The following is a 15,830-nucleotide window of genomic DNA, read 5'->3' as shown; positions in this document are numbered from 1 at the left end:
ACATCATATCCTTCTCTCGATGCAATAGGGTTCTAGGGCCTTCTCGTCACAAGCAAACGACATGGGGTTCCGCGAGACGAACCCAATCGACATGGACCATTTGATGGAGGGACCTCACAACACCATTGCCAACCTGGAGGACCGGCCATGGCGAACAAGATACCACAGTGACAGATAGAGGAACGAAGGCTTCCGAAGATGGGGCTTTTCGATTCGAATCTATATTGAACGACACATGAAATACACAGAACTTAAATAAATTACTTCAAGGCTTGGCTGTGCTTTTAGATGAGTGTGCTGGATCTCGGCCCGAGATTTAGGCGCACGAAGGCTTGAGCAGGGGAGTGTGAGACTTTATACCTCGATGGCCCCTTGGCAAGTTCATCGAGGAACCCGATACGAAGCGTACCATGCCCAAGTGGTCCATCCTCCGCACGAAATATCGCGAGGCTGGGGAACGAACAGGTCTATCGACTGGGCAAAACCTCAGATGTGAATCTTGCCGAAATCCGCTCTACAGACGAAAGACCCTTCACAATTGCATCACATGGCTCATCAGCAAAACAACGGAGCAATCAAACCCCAAGAGTCAAACAGTGTCCCGAGCGCTACTCTATGGCAGTGGAGACACCATGTGAACTTGGCGCACATCGAAGCATACTAAGATATGCCGAAGAGCGCGGGCAAGACGGTAGGCGAGAGCCAAGAAGCCTGGATAGACGTCGACATCTTGGCTAAGACATAGCCGCCAGCAAGACGACGTACCATATCCGTCAAATGCGGTCTCATACGCCTGACTGCTGCCCACGAAACAGCTTCAGGACGACGCTCTCTCCTTCAGCTGGGTAGTTGCCCGGCACAGGCCTTAAACAACGCCATGGTGTAAACAGGATGCCGAGCAGAGCCAGTAGAACGACTACTACTTGGCGAATACCAGTCTATTGAATGCAGGTCTCACAATCTCACACTTTCATGGCGACATCTGCCAGCCGTGATGGCCGCGTGACTGCAATGGTTGCTGATAACGCGGTAGTATAAAATCTGGACGAAAGCCGCAGGTTGGACGTTCCATACCATCGCTGCAGAAATCGTTTCTTCGAAGCCGACGACAACCTCGAAGGGTTCATCGCCATCAGCCATCGGACATTGTTCATCATGCAACTCACCAACGTTCTCGCACTCTTCCCGATCGCTCTAGCTTACGCATTACCAAGTGGTGACACATCAAGACATGCCCGCGCAGAGGATATAGACGGCCTCGTGGTCCTGAACAAACTGATCCAGTCCGATAAATCTTCAGAACCGGCGTCCAAGAAGAATGTTCTGGCTGACAGCGAGTACAGGCAAAATATCACTCACCGATGGTGAAGACGGGCTCGACACTCGCGCTTTGTCCACTCGAGCGAACGTCCCAGGTCTGCACTGCGGGTATACTCGAGCAGCTCTATGTGCCTTGAATGTTGGGGGAGTCGTTGCTCAGTGCATCTGGGCTGCGGTCGATAGTGGAATTGACGCAGGGGCGGACGGGAGGTGTGTTGCTGCTTTTGGTAATCTTGGGACGAATTTCGTGAGTTTGATGTTTCTCGACTACTTGGTCTTGGTGTTTGATGAGCTAACTGAACTGCCTGTAGCCGCAAGACTGTAGGCTTTGCTTGGGGCTTTGAGTCATCACCGATCCAGAAACAAGAAATTTCAAACTCGACATCAATTCCCTTCGTGTTTGGTGTGATGCATCGCCAACAACCGACTGACATGAGAGATTGCCCTCGCCAAGACGGAAAGTGAGAACGAGAAGTGTTCGACTGGTCGACATACCCTCGAGAACGTCGATGAGGCCTCCACACCGTGGCATCAGAAGCTTGCTTGTGAACCGAGATGCCTCGAACGTTTCGTTGGCCCCGCGGCCTCTTCGACTGGACTTCAGCCATTGAATGCACTGCTGTTCGTAGGAGGAAACCGCTGATGTCGCCGTGACTCCAGAGGATTGCGGCTTCCTTCGGCCACCGAAGCCACCAAGGTCAGGAGGCAAGTGCGTTGGCGCTGGAGGCGTTCGAGGTCTTGATGAGATTGAGCCTAAGGATGGCGTGTACAAGCTCTGTGGCAGCGGTTGCGATGGAGACAGGCCAGCCTCGGCACCTTGGTTGATGCAAAATCAGCAACGATATGTCGCCATTCAGCGCCACGAGCAGAAACTCCTCAGGAAGGCCTCAGCTGACCCAAGCCTCCAGGCAAGCTTAACCTCATCCCCACAAGCCACCATCACTGGATCTGTGGGAAGATCCGGGGCGGCTGCAGTGACGATCACGCCACATGTTGCAAAGAAGATTCACAAGCTCAGGGACGAACCTCTGGAGGTGCGGAGAAGCTTTCATTGGCCATTCACTTACCTCCAAAGGATCTAGCAACTTCTTAAATTGGAAGGCAGACAGGAAAGCTTTCCGTGCTTGACTTTACTTGGTACCGCTTCTACTTACTTGCCAACCAACCCGCAACCTTACCTCACTTCCAGACTCGAATCTTATGCTGTTTGAGATGCTAGTGCATGCAGTTGGATCAATCAGCTGGACAACTACACCACACCGACCCGAGGAGGCGGCATCGAAAGGAGCTTCGTACATCAGCTCTTCTCTCGTTGTACGTAACAACAACTCACAAGTACACAGGAATTGCATTCGCATGCTGCACAACATGAAACGGGCGCTTCCCAGATTGCTATACCAACCAGCGGAGCCGAGGTGGCTGAAGGAGTCTGCAGACCGGGATTGGACGCCCAGCGGCACTACACATCAAAGTCTATGCGTTAAGCTTAAGCAGCCGCACACTCTATTTCGTCGTCTTACTTTTAGGCGTCCTGGGGAAGGCATGCGGTTTCAATGCAAGAAGCAACACTTGCGGAGACGAGAATGGTCAGGCTTGGACCATACCACAGGGCACCTCGGCGTCACAAGGCTCATATGCCAACAATGCAAGCAGAAGGAGGTGTTGACTTCGACACTCACTCTCTCCGCGGGATTGAGAAAAAGAACCCACCACAGTAAAATTGAATGTTTGAGAGTGGTCTACCAGTGACTGGCGCGTCGGCAGAATGCTGATCGCTACCCACATTGTTGATCACTGCCCGCAAAGGTGAGTACTGTCCACGAGGCGTTTGATTGAGGAACATGTGGGCCATATGGCCTACCTCTGACTACCGTGGACCAGAAGAAGTTCCAGAACGAGCATGCAGGGACCTGCAGCAACCTAGCAGAGTATTGGTCTCTAGCGTCTGGGGTAATTGTTCGCAAAGGCGGCAAGCAACAACGTCTTCATGACCAATAGGTCAATGCTCGAAGACAGCACAGACCAAGGCAGCAACGACGATGAGGAGAAGGACTTCACGTCGAGATGGATATAAAAGACTGCTGCTTTCCCATCATCTCAACTTCTCATCCACAACAGCAACAGCAATCTCAAGAACTCCAATCCCAACAACACAAAACAACTCTTCTCACTCTCCCACGAGAAACCACCAACCGCAAAAATGGTCGCCATCAGCCAGCTCATCCTCCTCGCCGTTTCGGCCACCGCCTCCGTCATCCCCCGTGATGCCGCCACCGTCCAGGCTGACCTCAAGACCATCAACACCGACACCACCACCTTGACCTCCAAGGTGCAGGCTTACAACGGCGGTGCTGCCAACGCCCTGCCAATCCAGTCGGCCGAGAACCAGCTCGAGAAGGACCTCAAGTCCGCCAACACCGACGCCGGCAACAGCGCCGTGGTCAGCGCCACCGACGCCCAGTCCATCATCGACTAGTAAGTAAAACCCCATCCTCCTACTCAAACCTCACAAGTTTACCAGGAAACTGACACTCTTTTCATCAGCATCAACAACACCCTCGAGCCCAACATCGCCAAGTCCATCCAAGCCCTCGAGGCCAAGAAGTCCAACTTCCAGACCGACGGCCTCGCCGGCACCGTCCTCACCGACCTGAAGAACATCAAGAACGAGACCGACACCCTCGGCGCCACCCTCAAGACCAAGACCCCAGCCGCCAAGCAGTCCGCTGCCCAGGCCGCTCTTGACAAGATCGACAACGACCTCCAGGGTGGCATCAACTACTTCTCTTAGATTGGGAATGTAGCTATGGGAGGATTAGAGATAGATGGAAACTATGAAAGGAAAAAAGTGAAGCGTGAAGCGTGAAAGCGAGCGAGTTGGAATGAGACTTGACTTTGATGATGTATGCGAGTAACGAAAATAGCTTTTGATGAATCGAATCAAAGAAAAAACACATGTTCAGAACGACTTCTCCAATTCAGACTGACTAGTACACATATCTAAAAGCAACCTTCTCCTTATCCGTCAGATCCGAGAACGCCTCCGAAGCCTGCTCACCCGCATCCACTCCATACACACGATCCCTGCGCCGATTCTCCAGGAAACAGAGCAACCCATGGCCCAAGATCGAGACGATCGCAACGACAATACAGCCGAGCATGCCCGCGTAGCCATGCGAGTAGTCCGGTGCATCGTTAGCTTGAAACAACTGAGGGCCGATGATGTTGCCGATGCAGTAGGACAGGAAGAAGACGGCGTTGACGGTGAGCTTCTTGGAGTGGCCAGAGGAGTTGGCCATGGGGAGGGAGGTGCAGAGGACGTAGGGGCCTGGATTTATGTGAGCTTGAGAGACACTGCGGCAGGGGCGTGGTTACTTACCCCAGTACGAGTAGAAAGAGTAGTACGCAGCTAGGAGGCCTTGCTTGTTGTCTCGTGGTAGCTTCCACATGAGCACTGCGCAAACCAGCGGGAAGAGATCCATGAATGCGATGGTCAGACATCTCCCGTTTGGAAACTTGGCAACCATGAACGACCAAATGAGCTGCCAAGCTGTAGCGATGACTCCAGTGGGTATTCCGAGAAGCGTCGTGACCAGCCGATTGTATCCCAGACCCGACACGATGATCGAAGAGAAAGTGATCAGTCCTCCGTTAGGGATGTTCTGCGCTATCGCAAACAATGCCAAAAGCCACGTCTTGGGATCCAGGAGGCATTCTCGGACTTGGTACCATTTGACCTTCTTCTCCTCAAGACCCGTATTGTTGCCTTTGACTCGCTGAACGCAGATAAATCTCTCTCGTTCCGACAGGTACCAGCATGTCGTCGGAGAGTCCGGCAGGAAGAAGTACAGCACAAGACCCCAGAGCAGGGAGAAGGCCCCCAGAACAATGAAGAGCAGCCTCCAAGGCGCGACTGAGGTATGCGTATGGCCAATCCCGTAGCTGACGATCCCAGCGAAAATCGAAGACCCCTGATTGAACCAGAAGGCGATGCGGATCGGCTGCTCGGATGTTTTCCACCACATGGCTGTCATGATTGCTGAGCTGGAGAAGACGGGCACTTCCATCGCTCCCATGATGAAACGGCAGGTGGCGAGACCACCGAAATTTTGAGTCGCGGATGTACAGAGCATGAGGACTCCCCAGCCAAAGACGTTGAAGACGAGGAACTTCGCCACGGGAAGTCGTTGCGTGAGGTATGCCGCTGGGAACTGGCAAAACGAATAAGTGCTGGCTCAAGGATTGATGGAGAGGGACTTACCTCGAAAGCCAGGTAGCCAAAGTAGAAGATCTCCGTCGAATCAGCATATGGAAGATTACACTCCTCCGGCGGCAGACTCACCGACCCAACCCAAGAGTAATCATTCCCGGTCAAATGCGTATCCTCCTCCATCCCATAGATAGCAGCATTAGATATAATGACCTTGTCGACCGCCGCGAGGATGCAGGTAACTGAGATCAGAGGAATCAAAATCCAATCGATCTTCCGGAGGACTTTCTTTTCCTCCTGTCGTGAAATTTCCTGCCCAGCGATGGCCGGATCGATATTGGCAAGGAAGCCGGCGGCGACATCTTCGTTCTTGCCGTCGTGCGGTCGAAAGGAGTCGAGGAGTTTCTGCTTTCTGTTGCGAGGAGGGGGATTCACTTCGGCGGTTGCGTTGATTGATGAGTGCTTCTCTTCGACGCCCATTGTCGCTCAGAGGGCGGGCAAACACCAGCAACAGTGGAAATTATGACAGCAATGAAAGCGTAAAGAAAGAGCGGCAGCGTTGGATGCCAGAAATTTGGTAGCAAGTATACTTCTCCCCGTCCGCAGTGCCTTGAAAGCCAAGCCTGTTCCGCTCAGTCCGAAGATAGGGCAGATAGACTATCAGTCGCACATAAGTCGTCAATGGCTGTTGCAGCGGTGCTCAGAGGATTATGAGGGGCAACGTAGGTGATACCGCATGCAGCTACCTACCGACGTCCTGGCCGTAGGCAAAGATAAGGCTCGAGAATCTTTCCAGTTCGGCCTATCGAACCGCTAGGTGAAGCTGTGTTGCTCGTATTCAAGATCGGCTTTTGTTGCTTTGGCCGACTTCATGTGGGGAGCTGTTCTCTTGATACATGAGATTGTGTTTTTGGAGGTTCTAAAGACCATGTCATCGTAGGCTTTGGAGCGAGGATAGTTTTGAGTCGAGCAAGCCAGTACGCCCGCTCCTTGATTTCCGATAGACTGAACGCAATCATGGGCAGCATAGAACAGCCAAACGGCTTGAAGATCAAGGTAGCAATAGGTGAGCTAAAAAGCTGACTGAAAAGGGACGAAAGCGGGCATGTACTTACTTTGACCAGATCGCGGAGGCACCTTCACCGACTGCCTAGGAATCGTCTCAGGCCAAGAAGACATCGTCGTAAAACTCCTCTCACAAGATCCTGACAATTATGAAGATGCTCCCATCGAAGGGATTCGACGTATCTTGGAACAGGCAACCGGGCAAGCATTTCCTCGCAATCAGAAGCTCGATGTCAGCGGCTTCTCTGAAGTGAGCGTGCGGATGGGCACTACCGTGGCAACGAACGCTTTGCTCGAGAGGAAAGGCGAGCGGGTGGCATTGTTGATCACGAAGGGTTTCGGTGATGCACTACGGATAGGCACGCAGTCGAGGCCGAAGCTTTTTGATCTGAACATCGTGCGGCCGGATGTGCTCTACGAAGATGTTGTGGAAATTGATGAACGGGTGACCATTGAGGCTTATCAACAAAACCCAGAGACCGACTTCGAGGGTTTACAGCGCCAGCTGGAGACTGATTCGAACCTGTGCAAAGGTGTTTCGGGTGAGGTGGTGCGAGTGTTGCAGAGACTTGATCGAGAGCAAGTCCGGAGAGACTTGCAACGCTTGTTCGATAATGGCTACCGAAGCATTGCGGTGTGTCTGGTGCACTCATACACCTTTCAAGGTTTGCCATCGCTGATCCATATCTTGCTTTTAACTGACCGCGTTTCCAGAGCACGAGCTGGCCATTGAGGAGGTTGCCCGAGAGATTGGCTTTACTCAAATCTCTCTGTCAAGCCAGCTTCTCCCAATGATCAAGTTGACTTCCAGAGGTACAAGCGCTACCGCAGATGCATACTTGACTCCAGTGATCAAGCGATACATCGAAGGCTTTCGCGATGGCTTCAAGGATCGCATGAGCAGTGACAAAGTTCGCTGCGAGTTTATGCAGAGTGACGGAGGGCTCGTCAACTTCGACAAGTAAGTGTTTGGACTAGAAAGTAGCATTGCCAATCTGACGGACTTGTCGTAGGTTCTCTGGTCTTCGAGCCATTCTATCCGGCCCAGCTGGTGGAGTTGTTGGCCACGCCAGAACTTCTTTTGACGAGAAGCGGAGGACTCCCATCATCGGGTGAGATTGTCCTCCATAGAACAATTGGCGACTTGACTGACATCGAAAGTTTTGACATGGGTGGTACGAGTACTGACGTCTCACGTTTCGATGGCAAGCTCGAGCACACATTCGAGAACGTGATAGCTGGAGTTACTGTCATGGCTCCTCAGCTCGACATCAACACTGTCGCCGCTGGAGGTGGTAGCATCCTCAATTGGAAGAACGGGTACCAAGGCTTCCAAGCGGACATTCATACCCATTCAAGACGCTGACATATGCTCCTAGGCTGTTCGCCGTTGGTCCAGAAAGCGCTGGCGCCCATCCAGGACCTGCCTGCTACCGCAAAGGAGGTCCATTGACCACAACAGACGCAAATCTGTTCCTAGGCCGCCTATTGCCCGATTCATTCCCCAAGATCTTCGGGCCCAATGAGAATGAGGCGCTGGACGTCGAAGTGACCAGAACTAAGTTCCAAGAGATGACTGACAAAATAAATGCCGAGACAGGACAGAGCAAGACTCCCGAAGAAATCGCATTAGGTTTCATCGAGGTGGCCAACGAAGCAATGGCGAAACCTATTCGACTGCTCACAGAGGCTCGAGGTTTCGATACGTCGACGCACCATTTAGCTTCCTTTGGTGGAGCTGGAGGACAGCACGCATGTGCGATAGCGTCGTCGCTCTCGATCCGGACCGTCATCATACATAGGTACTCGTCCATCCTTTCAGCGTACGGTATGGCCTTGGCCGACCTTGTCCAAGAAGCCCAAGAGCCGGCCTCAGGAGTCTTCGATGCGACAACTCAAGCTCAGATTCGCAAAAGAGCTGCTGCGCTGAAAGTCAAAGTGGTCGATGCCCTTGCAGATGACGGCGTTCCGGCAGATCACATCCGGTACGAAGTGTACCTCAATCTTCGATATCAAGGCACCGACAACACGCTCATGGTGTTGGAGCCTGAAGACGGTGACTTTTTGTCTGCATTCTATGCTGAGCACAAGAGGGAGTTCAGCTTCACTTTCCCAGAACGCAAGGTCCTCATTGAGGACATTCGAGTCCGAGGCATCGGTGGGTCGCTGTCACTGCCAGCTGAGGATCCTCATGCAGAGCTTCGGACGATCGTCAAGAAGCCAGTGCTCGCGGGTCAAGAAAGCAGCAGAAGTCCGGTCACATTTGCGTCTACAGGCACCGTCGATACACCAGTCTTCAAGCTTGAACATCTAGAGCCTGGGCACGCAATTGCAGGACCGGCAATAATTATCGACAGCACCCAGACGCTTCTCGTGGAGCCCGAAGCAACTGCGACGATCCTCTCCAGGCACATTATCTTAGACATCCCAGCGAAGGCGAAGAAGACACTCTCGGCAGACGTTGTGGATCCAATTCGTCTATCAGTGTTCGGATACCGCTTCATGGCAATCGCAGAGCAGATGGGTCGGATGTTCCAGAAGACGTCGGTCTCCACCAACATCAAGGAACGGCTTGACTTCTCGTGTGCGGTATTTTCACCGGACGGCAAGCTCGTAGCTAATGCGCCGCATGTGAGTGTCTCGAAGTGCATATTTGTAGCGTTCTAACCTTTCGCTAGGTCCCTGTGCATTTAGGGTCAATGGAGTACGCTGTCCGTTACCAGCACGAGGAACTTCGCGGACAGCTCAAGCCGGGAGATCACATCTGTACCAATCACCCTCTAGCAGGCGGCACCCATCTGCCAGACATCACCATCATAACTCCGGTATTTGACGACGCAGGCGACAAGATTATCTTCTACGTAGCCTCTAGAGGTCACCACGCAGAGATAGGCGGTATCCATCCAGGCTCCATGCCATCAGATAGCCGAATGCTGTACGAAGAGGGTGCCATGACCATGGGCTTCAAGATCGTCTCGGAAGGCCAATTCGACGAGGCTGTTGTTCGTGAGTTCCTCTACGACAAGCCGGCATCGTGCCCAGCATGCAGCGGCACCAGGACATACAAAGACAACGTGTCGGATCTGAAAGCAGCGATTGCTGCAAACCAGAAAGGAGCACAGTTGATCAACTCGCTAGTCGAAGAGTACAGTCTGCCGATAGTCCACTTCTACATGGATGCCATCAAGTCGAATGCCGAGGTTGCCGTGCGGCGGTATCTGATGCAGGTCGGCAAAGAGAGAAATGGCAGGCCATTGACATTCTCTGACTTTATGGATGACGGCACTGAAATCTGTCTGAAGGTGACGATAGATCCAGCTACGGGAGACAGCACTTTTGACTTCTCAGGCACAGGCCGCGAGACCTTCAATTGCCTGAATGCACCGAAGGCGATCGCGCATTCGGCGATCATCTACTCTCTTCGAGCATTGATCAACCAGGATATTCCTCTGAACCAAGGGTGCCTCGCTCCAATCAAGGTCATTATTCCAGAGCGTACGCTTCTGAATCCGTCCGAGCACGCGGCTGTCTGCGCCGGAAATCCCATCACCTCGCAAAGGATAACAGATGTCGTCCTGGGAGCTTTCGACGCCTGCGCAGCGTCACAAGGCTGCTGTAACATCATCTCGTTTGGTACTGGAGGACTTGACGCTTCCGGCAAAGAAATTCCAGGGTTCGGTGTCGGCGAGACCATCTGTGGCGGATCCGGAGCAGGAAATGGATGGCATGGCACATCTGGTGTGCATGTCCACATGACGAACACCAGAATCACCGACCCAGAAGTTTACGAGCTTCGATACCCCATCGTTCTGCGGCAGTTCTCCATTCGCAAGGGCTCTGGCGGCGAAGGATTGTACAGAGGCGGCGATGGTGTGCTTCGTGAGATTGAGTTTCGCATCCCGCTCTCAGTATCGATGCTCAGCGAGCGGAGAGTCATTCGTCCGTACGGTATGGCTGGCGGATCACGAGGACAGGCAGGCCTCAATCTCTTCGTCAAAAAGGAGCTCGATGGAAGTGAGCGGGTGATCAACATCGGCGGCAAAATGGAGTTGAACGTCCAGCCTGGGGAGAGGATCCTCATTCACACGTAAGTCCAGGCCCTTTCTGCATCGAGCGAACCTCAGCTAACATATTCGATAGACCAGGAGGCGGAGGTTGGGGCTCGAAAACATTAGAGTCTGCTGATGTCGCGATTAATGGTGGCGTAAAGCATTCTTCTTTCCTTCCCAGCGGCAGTGTGCATGCTTGGTCGGTCGCTGCTGAGGCAGCTCAATAGACAACGACCTGACGTACTTCTGTGGTACTCTATGGCCGTGTGATCTATTCTTCAGTTTCGATGATGTTTGTTGTTCTTGAAAGACACGTCCAGGCGCGAAAGTTGTCGCTGCTGCCCTATTAATAGCAGGACTCAATATACTCAGGGCGGTATGGGATATATGTCAACAAACGACCTCACGTCATGTCCGGCCCTTCAGCTCCTAGCTTTCCAGCCACTGATAAAGAATACAAACATCAAGACAGACCACCGAGTGCTAGCTGTGACGGCCAGAGCCATAGTGTACAGCGCATTATCCTGTCTCGCCCCTTTGACTATATCATTCAGCCCGCGAGGGTCATTTCTCCTTCGGAACCCATTCTCCGTCCGAGAAGTGCGCCGAAGCCGAATGGATACGCCACAATTTCCATTGACCTCACTCCTGTCATTGATGGCAGAAAAAATTCGCTGAGCGGTTTCTGTTGAAGTCCTGCCCTCATATCTGCCGTCTGATCGCCTACGCACCTTGCAGCTAACAGCTCTATCTGTGACATGGCATCTCGGAGGACAGCAGACTCACTGCTTCGCTGGACGAACTTGATCCCCAGCGGCCCACCCAGAACAAAACCTCAGACAGCCTCGATAGCTTCACCTTGCCAGCAGAAAAGCAGTTCGCATCCTCGAAGGCACCATGCCTCGACCCCTCAGTACCATCCACACAGGCTACTGGCTCATACCCAGTCGCCTCGGCCTTCATGCTGTACTAAGTCTCAGGCATCAAAACCGCCTTTACCCGGCACACGAAACCTTTACACAAGCGCGAGGAGATTCAAGTTCATGACGGGTGTGGGAGCGGAACCTGGCATAGATCCCAATGTGAGCAATCCCAAATGGGACCGGCTCAACCAATTACCGCAGGCGGACAGCGACATCAAGGTGATCGACTACTCCCGCGACCAGATGATAGAGCGAGACGTGAAGGTATCGGCATTGGCCACTTTCGTCAGGGATGAGCCAAAGCCTTCATGGGCAGCCTGCCGATGGATTTACGTCAACGGCGTGAATTGGCATGTCATTCGGAGTCTAGGAAGCACGTACAACCTGCATCCCTTGGCGATTGAGGATGTTATGGATACACGATCCCCTACCAAGGTCGACTGGTACCAGAACCATTGCTTCCTGGAGATGAACATGGCCAGGCTTGTGCACCTTGAGGACGACGATCCTCGCGCGACCGAGGATCCAGAGAACATTCTGCGGAAACGTCATGGCAACCACAAGTGGCGACTGCTATCCCCAGGGCACTTTGGTATGTCAGTCGAGCAAGTCTCGATGTTTCTGACAGACGACAACACCCTCATCACCATTTTCGAGAATGGTGGGTCGGAAGTGCTCAGCCCGATCTTGGCTCGATTGCAATCACCCTCGACTGTCGTCAGGTCTAGCAATGACCCATCGATGCTCCTTCAGGCCGTCATTGACGCAGTGGTGGACCTCTCCTTACCCATTGGTAAAGCTGTCGGCGATGCCTTCGACAACCTCGAACTGGCGGTCCTCTCCACACCGAAGATCAATCAGTCGAAACGCCTCCATATTCTCCGCTCAGGACTGACCCTGCTCAAAGAGCACACAATAGCCGTGGAGAGCCTCATAAGAGCTCTCATTGATCACCGCGCCGTCTTGAACTTCCGAGCCCAAGACGGAACAGCACCTGGTGGGAGCCTCATCCCCAACCAAATACCGACCAGCGTCCAAATCTCGCGTATGGCTCAAGTGTACCTGCAGGATGTGCGAGATCACGCTGCTGGTCTGTCAAACTCCACGTCAATGGCGATCCGTTCGGCTGAGCACCTCACCACGCTCATCTTCAACTCCATCGCAGCAAGCCAGAATGAGAGTGTTCGCAAGCTGACGCTCGTGTCAAGTTTCTTCTTGCCGCTGACATTCTTGACTGGTAAGTGCTGATCCTACATTCAACTACAGTATTGTGAATCAAGGCTGAACGGGATACAGGCTACTTCGGCATGAACTTCGACCCAATGCCAATCGTAAACGACCATTCGGATGTGTACTTCTGGTACATAGCGACACCAGTCATGCTGACCACAGTACTGCTCATGTCGACGAGAGTAGAAAGATTCGGTCCTCTCGCATGGGCAAGGAGGAGACGGATACGCCAACAAACGAAGCTGAGAGAACGAAATCTGAATGGAAAGAGGAAACCTGGTGCTGAAGGCCGAGACGAGTAGTTTCTACTCAACGTGTACGATATCGGTGAGCCCAGCTCACAAACCTCCAGCACTCTTCTCAATATACGTCGTATAGATGCAAGTCCTAAGGTCAGGACCAAGCTATGCCGAGCATTCCCATACCCTGGACATTCATCCACCAATCGCTGCCAAGAATATCCATTCCTTCCAGCACTAACCTTCGTTGAGAAGGAGATCTGCTTTCGACCCCATGCGGAGTACATGCATTGCATGCACGCTATACATTGAAGTGCGGAGGGAGATGTTCCAGGCTAATTGCCGGTATATATCATCCTCGTTGCCACCGGTACTATATCTTGCCCTTTCCGTCCCTGACAGAACGTCGATCCACAGTTTTGAAGTAACATGCAGCTCAAAAGCTCCATCGCAGCCCTTCTGCAATGTCTAGCGGCATCGGCAACATGGACGGCGTACGAAGAATATCTCTCGGGACTACCAAAGCACATATCAAGGCGACCAAGCCATCGCCCCAGCCTCACGTTCAAGCCCAACGAGCCTTGGAATCCCCTGCCGTCCTCGCCGCCTCGCCACAAGACTTGCTACGTTCACAGCCATGATGATCTGAAGACAGACGATTCGAAATACATCCTCGAAGCGTTGCGGGAGTGTAACGATGGTGGACATGTCGTCTTTCCGCAGGGGGCGATATTGGAACAGCGTTGAATCTACAGTTCTTGAAGCACATTGATATCGGTAAGTCGACCATCCATGCTCTTCGACTGATAATCACACTGACCAATTGATTGAAGACATCCAAGCCTACATCCAATTAACCAACGACACAGCCTACTGGCAATCCCACGCTTTCAACCAGACCTTCCAAAACGCCACAACCTTCTTCCAACTCGGCGGCACCGATGTAAATGTCTACGGCGGCGGGATGCTCGACGGCAACGGGCAGGTCTGGTACGATCTGTATGCTGAGGACATCTACATTCTCCGGCCGATCCTTGTCGGCGTCATTGATTTGCACAGCGGAAGCATCTCCAATCTCTGCTGGAGATACTCGCCGCAGTGGTATAGTCTTACCGCCAATTCGACAGATGTGGTTTTCTCTGGCATTGATGTGAGTGGGTATAGCCAGAGCTCCAATACGGCGAAGAACACGGATGGCTGGGATACGTACCGGAGTTCGAACATCGTCATTCAGGATTCGGTGATCAATAACGGGGATGACTGTGTGAGTTTCAAGCCGAATAGCACGGAGATTCTTGTGCAGAACTTGCATTGCAATGGGAGCCATGGGATTAGTGTGGGAAGTTTGGGGCAGTATGCTGGTGAGACGGATATTGTTGAGAATGTGCTGGTATTGTTGCTCCTTCTCTTCTCCCTTCATTACGCATGCTTCTTGCTGACGTCTCTTCCAGGTGACAAACATAACCATGTTCAACGCCTCTGACATGACTCGCATCAAAGTCTGGCCAGGCAGCGCCGCCGCTCTCTCGGGTGATCTCCAAGGAGGCGGTGGCACTGGACGCGTCTCGAATATCAGCTACACCGACATGGCCATCTCAAATGTCGACTACGCGATCGAAATCACGCAGTGCTATGGCCAGAACAACTTCACTCTCTGCAACGAGTATCCTTCGAAGTTGTCGATCGAGGGCGTGAAGATCGCTGGCTTGAAGGGGTCGACGAGCGTGAATTATGAGCCCGTGAGCGGGTATGTGGTTTGTAGCAGCCCGGAGGTGTGCAGTGGGATCGAGGTGGAGGATATCGACGTCGTGGCGCCGGATGGGACGAGGAATTTGTTCGAGTGCGGGAATGTCGACGAGAGCTTGTTGCAGGGTGTGACTTGTAAGCCTGTTCAAGATGATTAGCTCTGCTCAATGACCAGTTGTCATAGAATGGCCAACCTCATGCAAACATCCTCGCAATTCTCATGAACCCAGACGTCGTCAAGGAGAGGAAAAGCCCCAGCGCAAACCCCACCGCAGCGTATTCTCTCCGCGCTCCCATGCCCAAAACCCAGAGCAAAGCCGTCACTGACCAGTTGACCGCCCTGGAGAGACAGCGCCGTAAGTAGGTAGGATCGCCTTGCATCGGCTGGCCTGTGCGGAGCTCGTAGTGGTAGGTCATCATTGCTGCCGCGACGAAGTCTCCGCAGAAGAAGCAGAGGACGAGAGCGATGATGTTGACGAGGATGGCCCAGGCGGGGAGCTGCTCCGCGAGAGATGGAGTTGAGGGTGTCATGTTGGTGGAAGTGAGGTTCTCTGTGGTGTCGGTGTATTTGATTGTATGGTGGATCTTATGTAGGCGAGTTGAAAGGAAGTGAAGCTGAGGCCAAACATGTCTTGACACGTGTAGAAGAACACAAAGGCGGACGCTACAGTGATACTCACATCACCACGGCATTCCAGAGACATCTGGAGACAGAGAGTGTATTATTTCAAGTGTCAGCGGGTCTTACCATGTCACGGACAGGCGGCAAGTCCGTGGAAATGCCATCTCCTGAATCATTGTTCCTGACTGTATAAGAGAAGCCATTCAGCCCGCAAGACAGCAGTCATCGCATCTATCAGCCAGAACCTTCATGGAAGATGTCCCCAGAGACACTCCACCGCGGCCGTGACTTGTGCTTCAACTAACCGACGACTGGGCGCAGCGTGCTCCAATTATGTGAAGGTTATCGTGTAGTAAAGCCACAACTAGAGAAGCGCAGAGCGTAGATAGTCATCCCGTGAAGAGTCCTCTTCTCTTGGAGATCTCT

The 15,830-nt window shown here is 52.8% G+C and overlaps 7 protein-coding genes across 7 annotated transcripts; 5 read left to right on the top strand and 2 right to left on the bottom strand.

Annotated features, from left to right (window-relative positions):
* Positions 1–1,318: 1,318 nt before the first annotated feature.
* M409DRAFT_53251 (uncharacterized protein) lies at positions 1,319–2,402 on the top strand (the record flags this gene model as incomplete). The annotated part of the gene is made up of 3 exons (XM_033812317.1): positions 1,319–1,530; positions 1,632–1,641; positions 1,950–2,402. 3 exons carry the CDS (start codon positions 1,319–1,321, stop codon positions 2,400–2,402), a joined length of 675 nt encoding a protein of 224 aa, XP_033669490.1.
* A 1,118-nt stretch (positions 2,403–3,520) lies between these two features.
* M409DRAFT_53250 (uncharacterized protein) lies at positions 3,521–4,111 on the top strand (the record flags this gene model as incomplete). The annotated part of the gene is made up of 2 exons (XM_033812316.1): positions 3,521–3,795; positions 3,865–4,111. The coding sequence occupies 2 exons, from the start codon at positions 3,521–3,523 to the stop codon at positions 4,109–4,111; spliced, it is 522 nt and encodes a 173-aa protein (XP_033669489.1).
* A 196-nt stretch (positions 4,112–4,307) lies between these two features.
* On the bottom strand, positions 4,308–6,010 carry M409DRAFT_36362 (uncharacterized protein; the record flags this gene model as incomplete). The annotated part of the gene is made up of 4 exons (XM_033810544.1): positions 4,308–4,648; positions 4,700–5,531; positions 5,582–5,611; positions 5,663–6,010. 4 exons carry the CDS (start codon positions 6,008–6,010, stop codon positions 4,308–4,310), a joined length of 1,551 nt encoding a protein of 516 aa, XP_033669488.1.
* A 537-nt stretch (positions 6,011–6,547) lies between these two features.
* M409DRAFT_65506 (uncharacterized protein) lies at positions 6,548–10,871 on the top strand (the record flags this gene model as incomplete). The annotated part of the gene is made up of 8 exons (XM_033816541.1): positions 6,548–6,596; positions 6,655–7,260; positions 7,310–7,556; positions 7,609–7,707; positions 7,757–7,915; positions 7,975–9,226; positions 9,274–10,682; positions 10,736–10,871. 8 exons carry the CDS (start codon positions 6,548–6,550, stop codon positions 10,869–10,871), a joined length of 3,957 nt encoding a protein of 1,318 aa, XP_033669487.1.
* A 670-nt stretch (positions 10,872–11,541) lies between these two features.
* Positions 11,542–13,099, top strand: M409DRAFT_65505 (uncharacterized protein; the record flags this gene model as incomplete). The annotated part of the gene is made up of 3 exons (XM_033816540.1): positions 11,542–11,557; positions 11,704–12,804; positions 12,864–13,099. The coding sequence occupies 3 exons, from the start codon at positions 11,542–11,544 to the stop codon at positions 13,097–13,099; spliced, it is 1,353 nt and encodes a 450-aa protein (XP_033669486.1).
* A 366-nt stretch (positions 13,100–13,465) lies between these two features.
* On the top strand, positions 13,466–14,940 carry M409DRAFT_65504 (glycoside hydrolase family 28 protein; the record flags this gene model as incomplete). The annotated part of the gene is made up of 4 exons (XM_033816539.1): positions 13,466–13,727; positions 13,760–13,813; positions 13,870–14,426; positions 14,488–14,940. The coding sequence occupies 4 exons, from the start codon at positions 13,466–13,468 to the stop codon at positions 14,938–14,940; spliced, it is 1,326 nt and encodes a 441-aa protein (XP_033669485.1).
* A 37-nt stretch (positions 14,941–14,977) lies between these two features.
* Positions 14,978–15,313, bottom strand: M409DRAFT_21344 (uncharacterized protein; the record flags this gene model as incomplete). The annotated part of the gene is made up of 1 exon (XM_033805814.1): positions 14,978–15,313. The coding sequence occupies one exon, from the start codon at positions 15,311–15,313 to the stop codon at positions 14,978–14,980; it is 336 nt and encodes a 111-aa protein (XP_033669484.1).
* Positions 15,314–15,830: the final 517 nt, after the last annotated feature.

This window comes from Zasmidium cellare (assembly GCF_010093935.1).
Source record: "Zasmidium cellare ATCC 36951 unplaced genomic scaffold M409scaffold_12, whole genome shotgun sequence".
Classification (NCBI taxonomy): domain Eukaryota; kingdom Fungi; phylum Ascomycota; class Dothideomycetes; order Mycosphaerellales; family Mycosphaerellaceae; genus Zasmidium; species Zasmidium cellare.
Note: the sequence above shows the minus strand (reverse complement) of the source record. Positions and strands in the feature narration are given on the sequence as shown.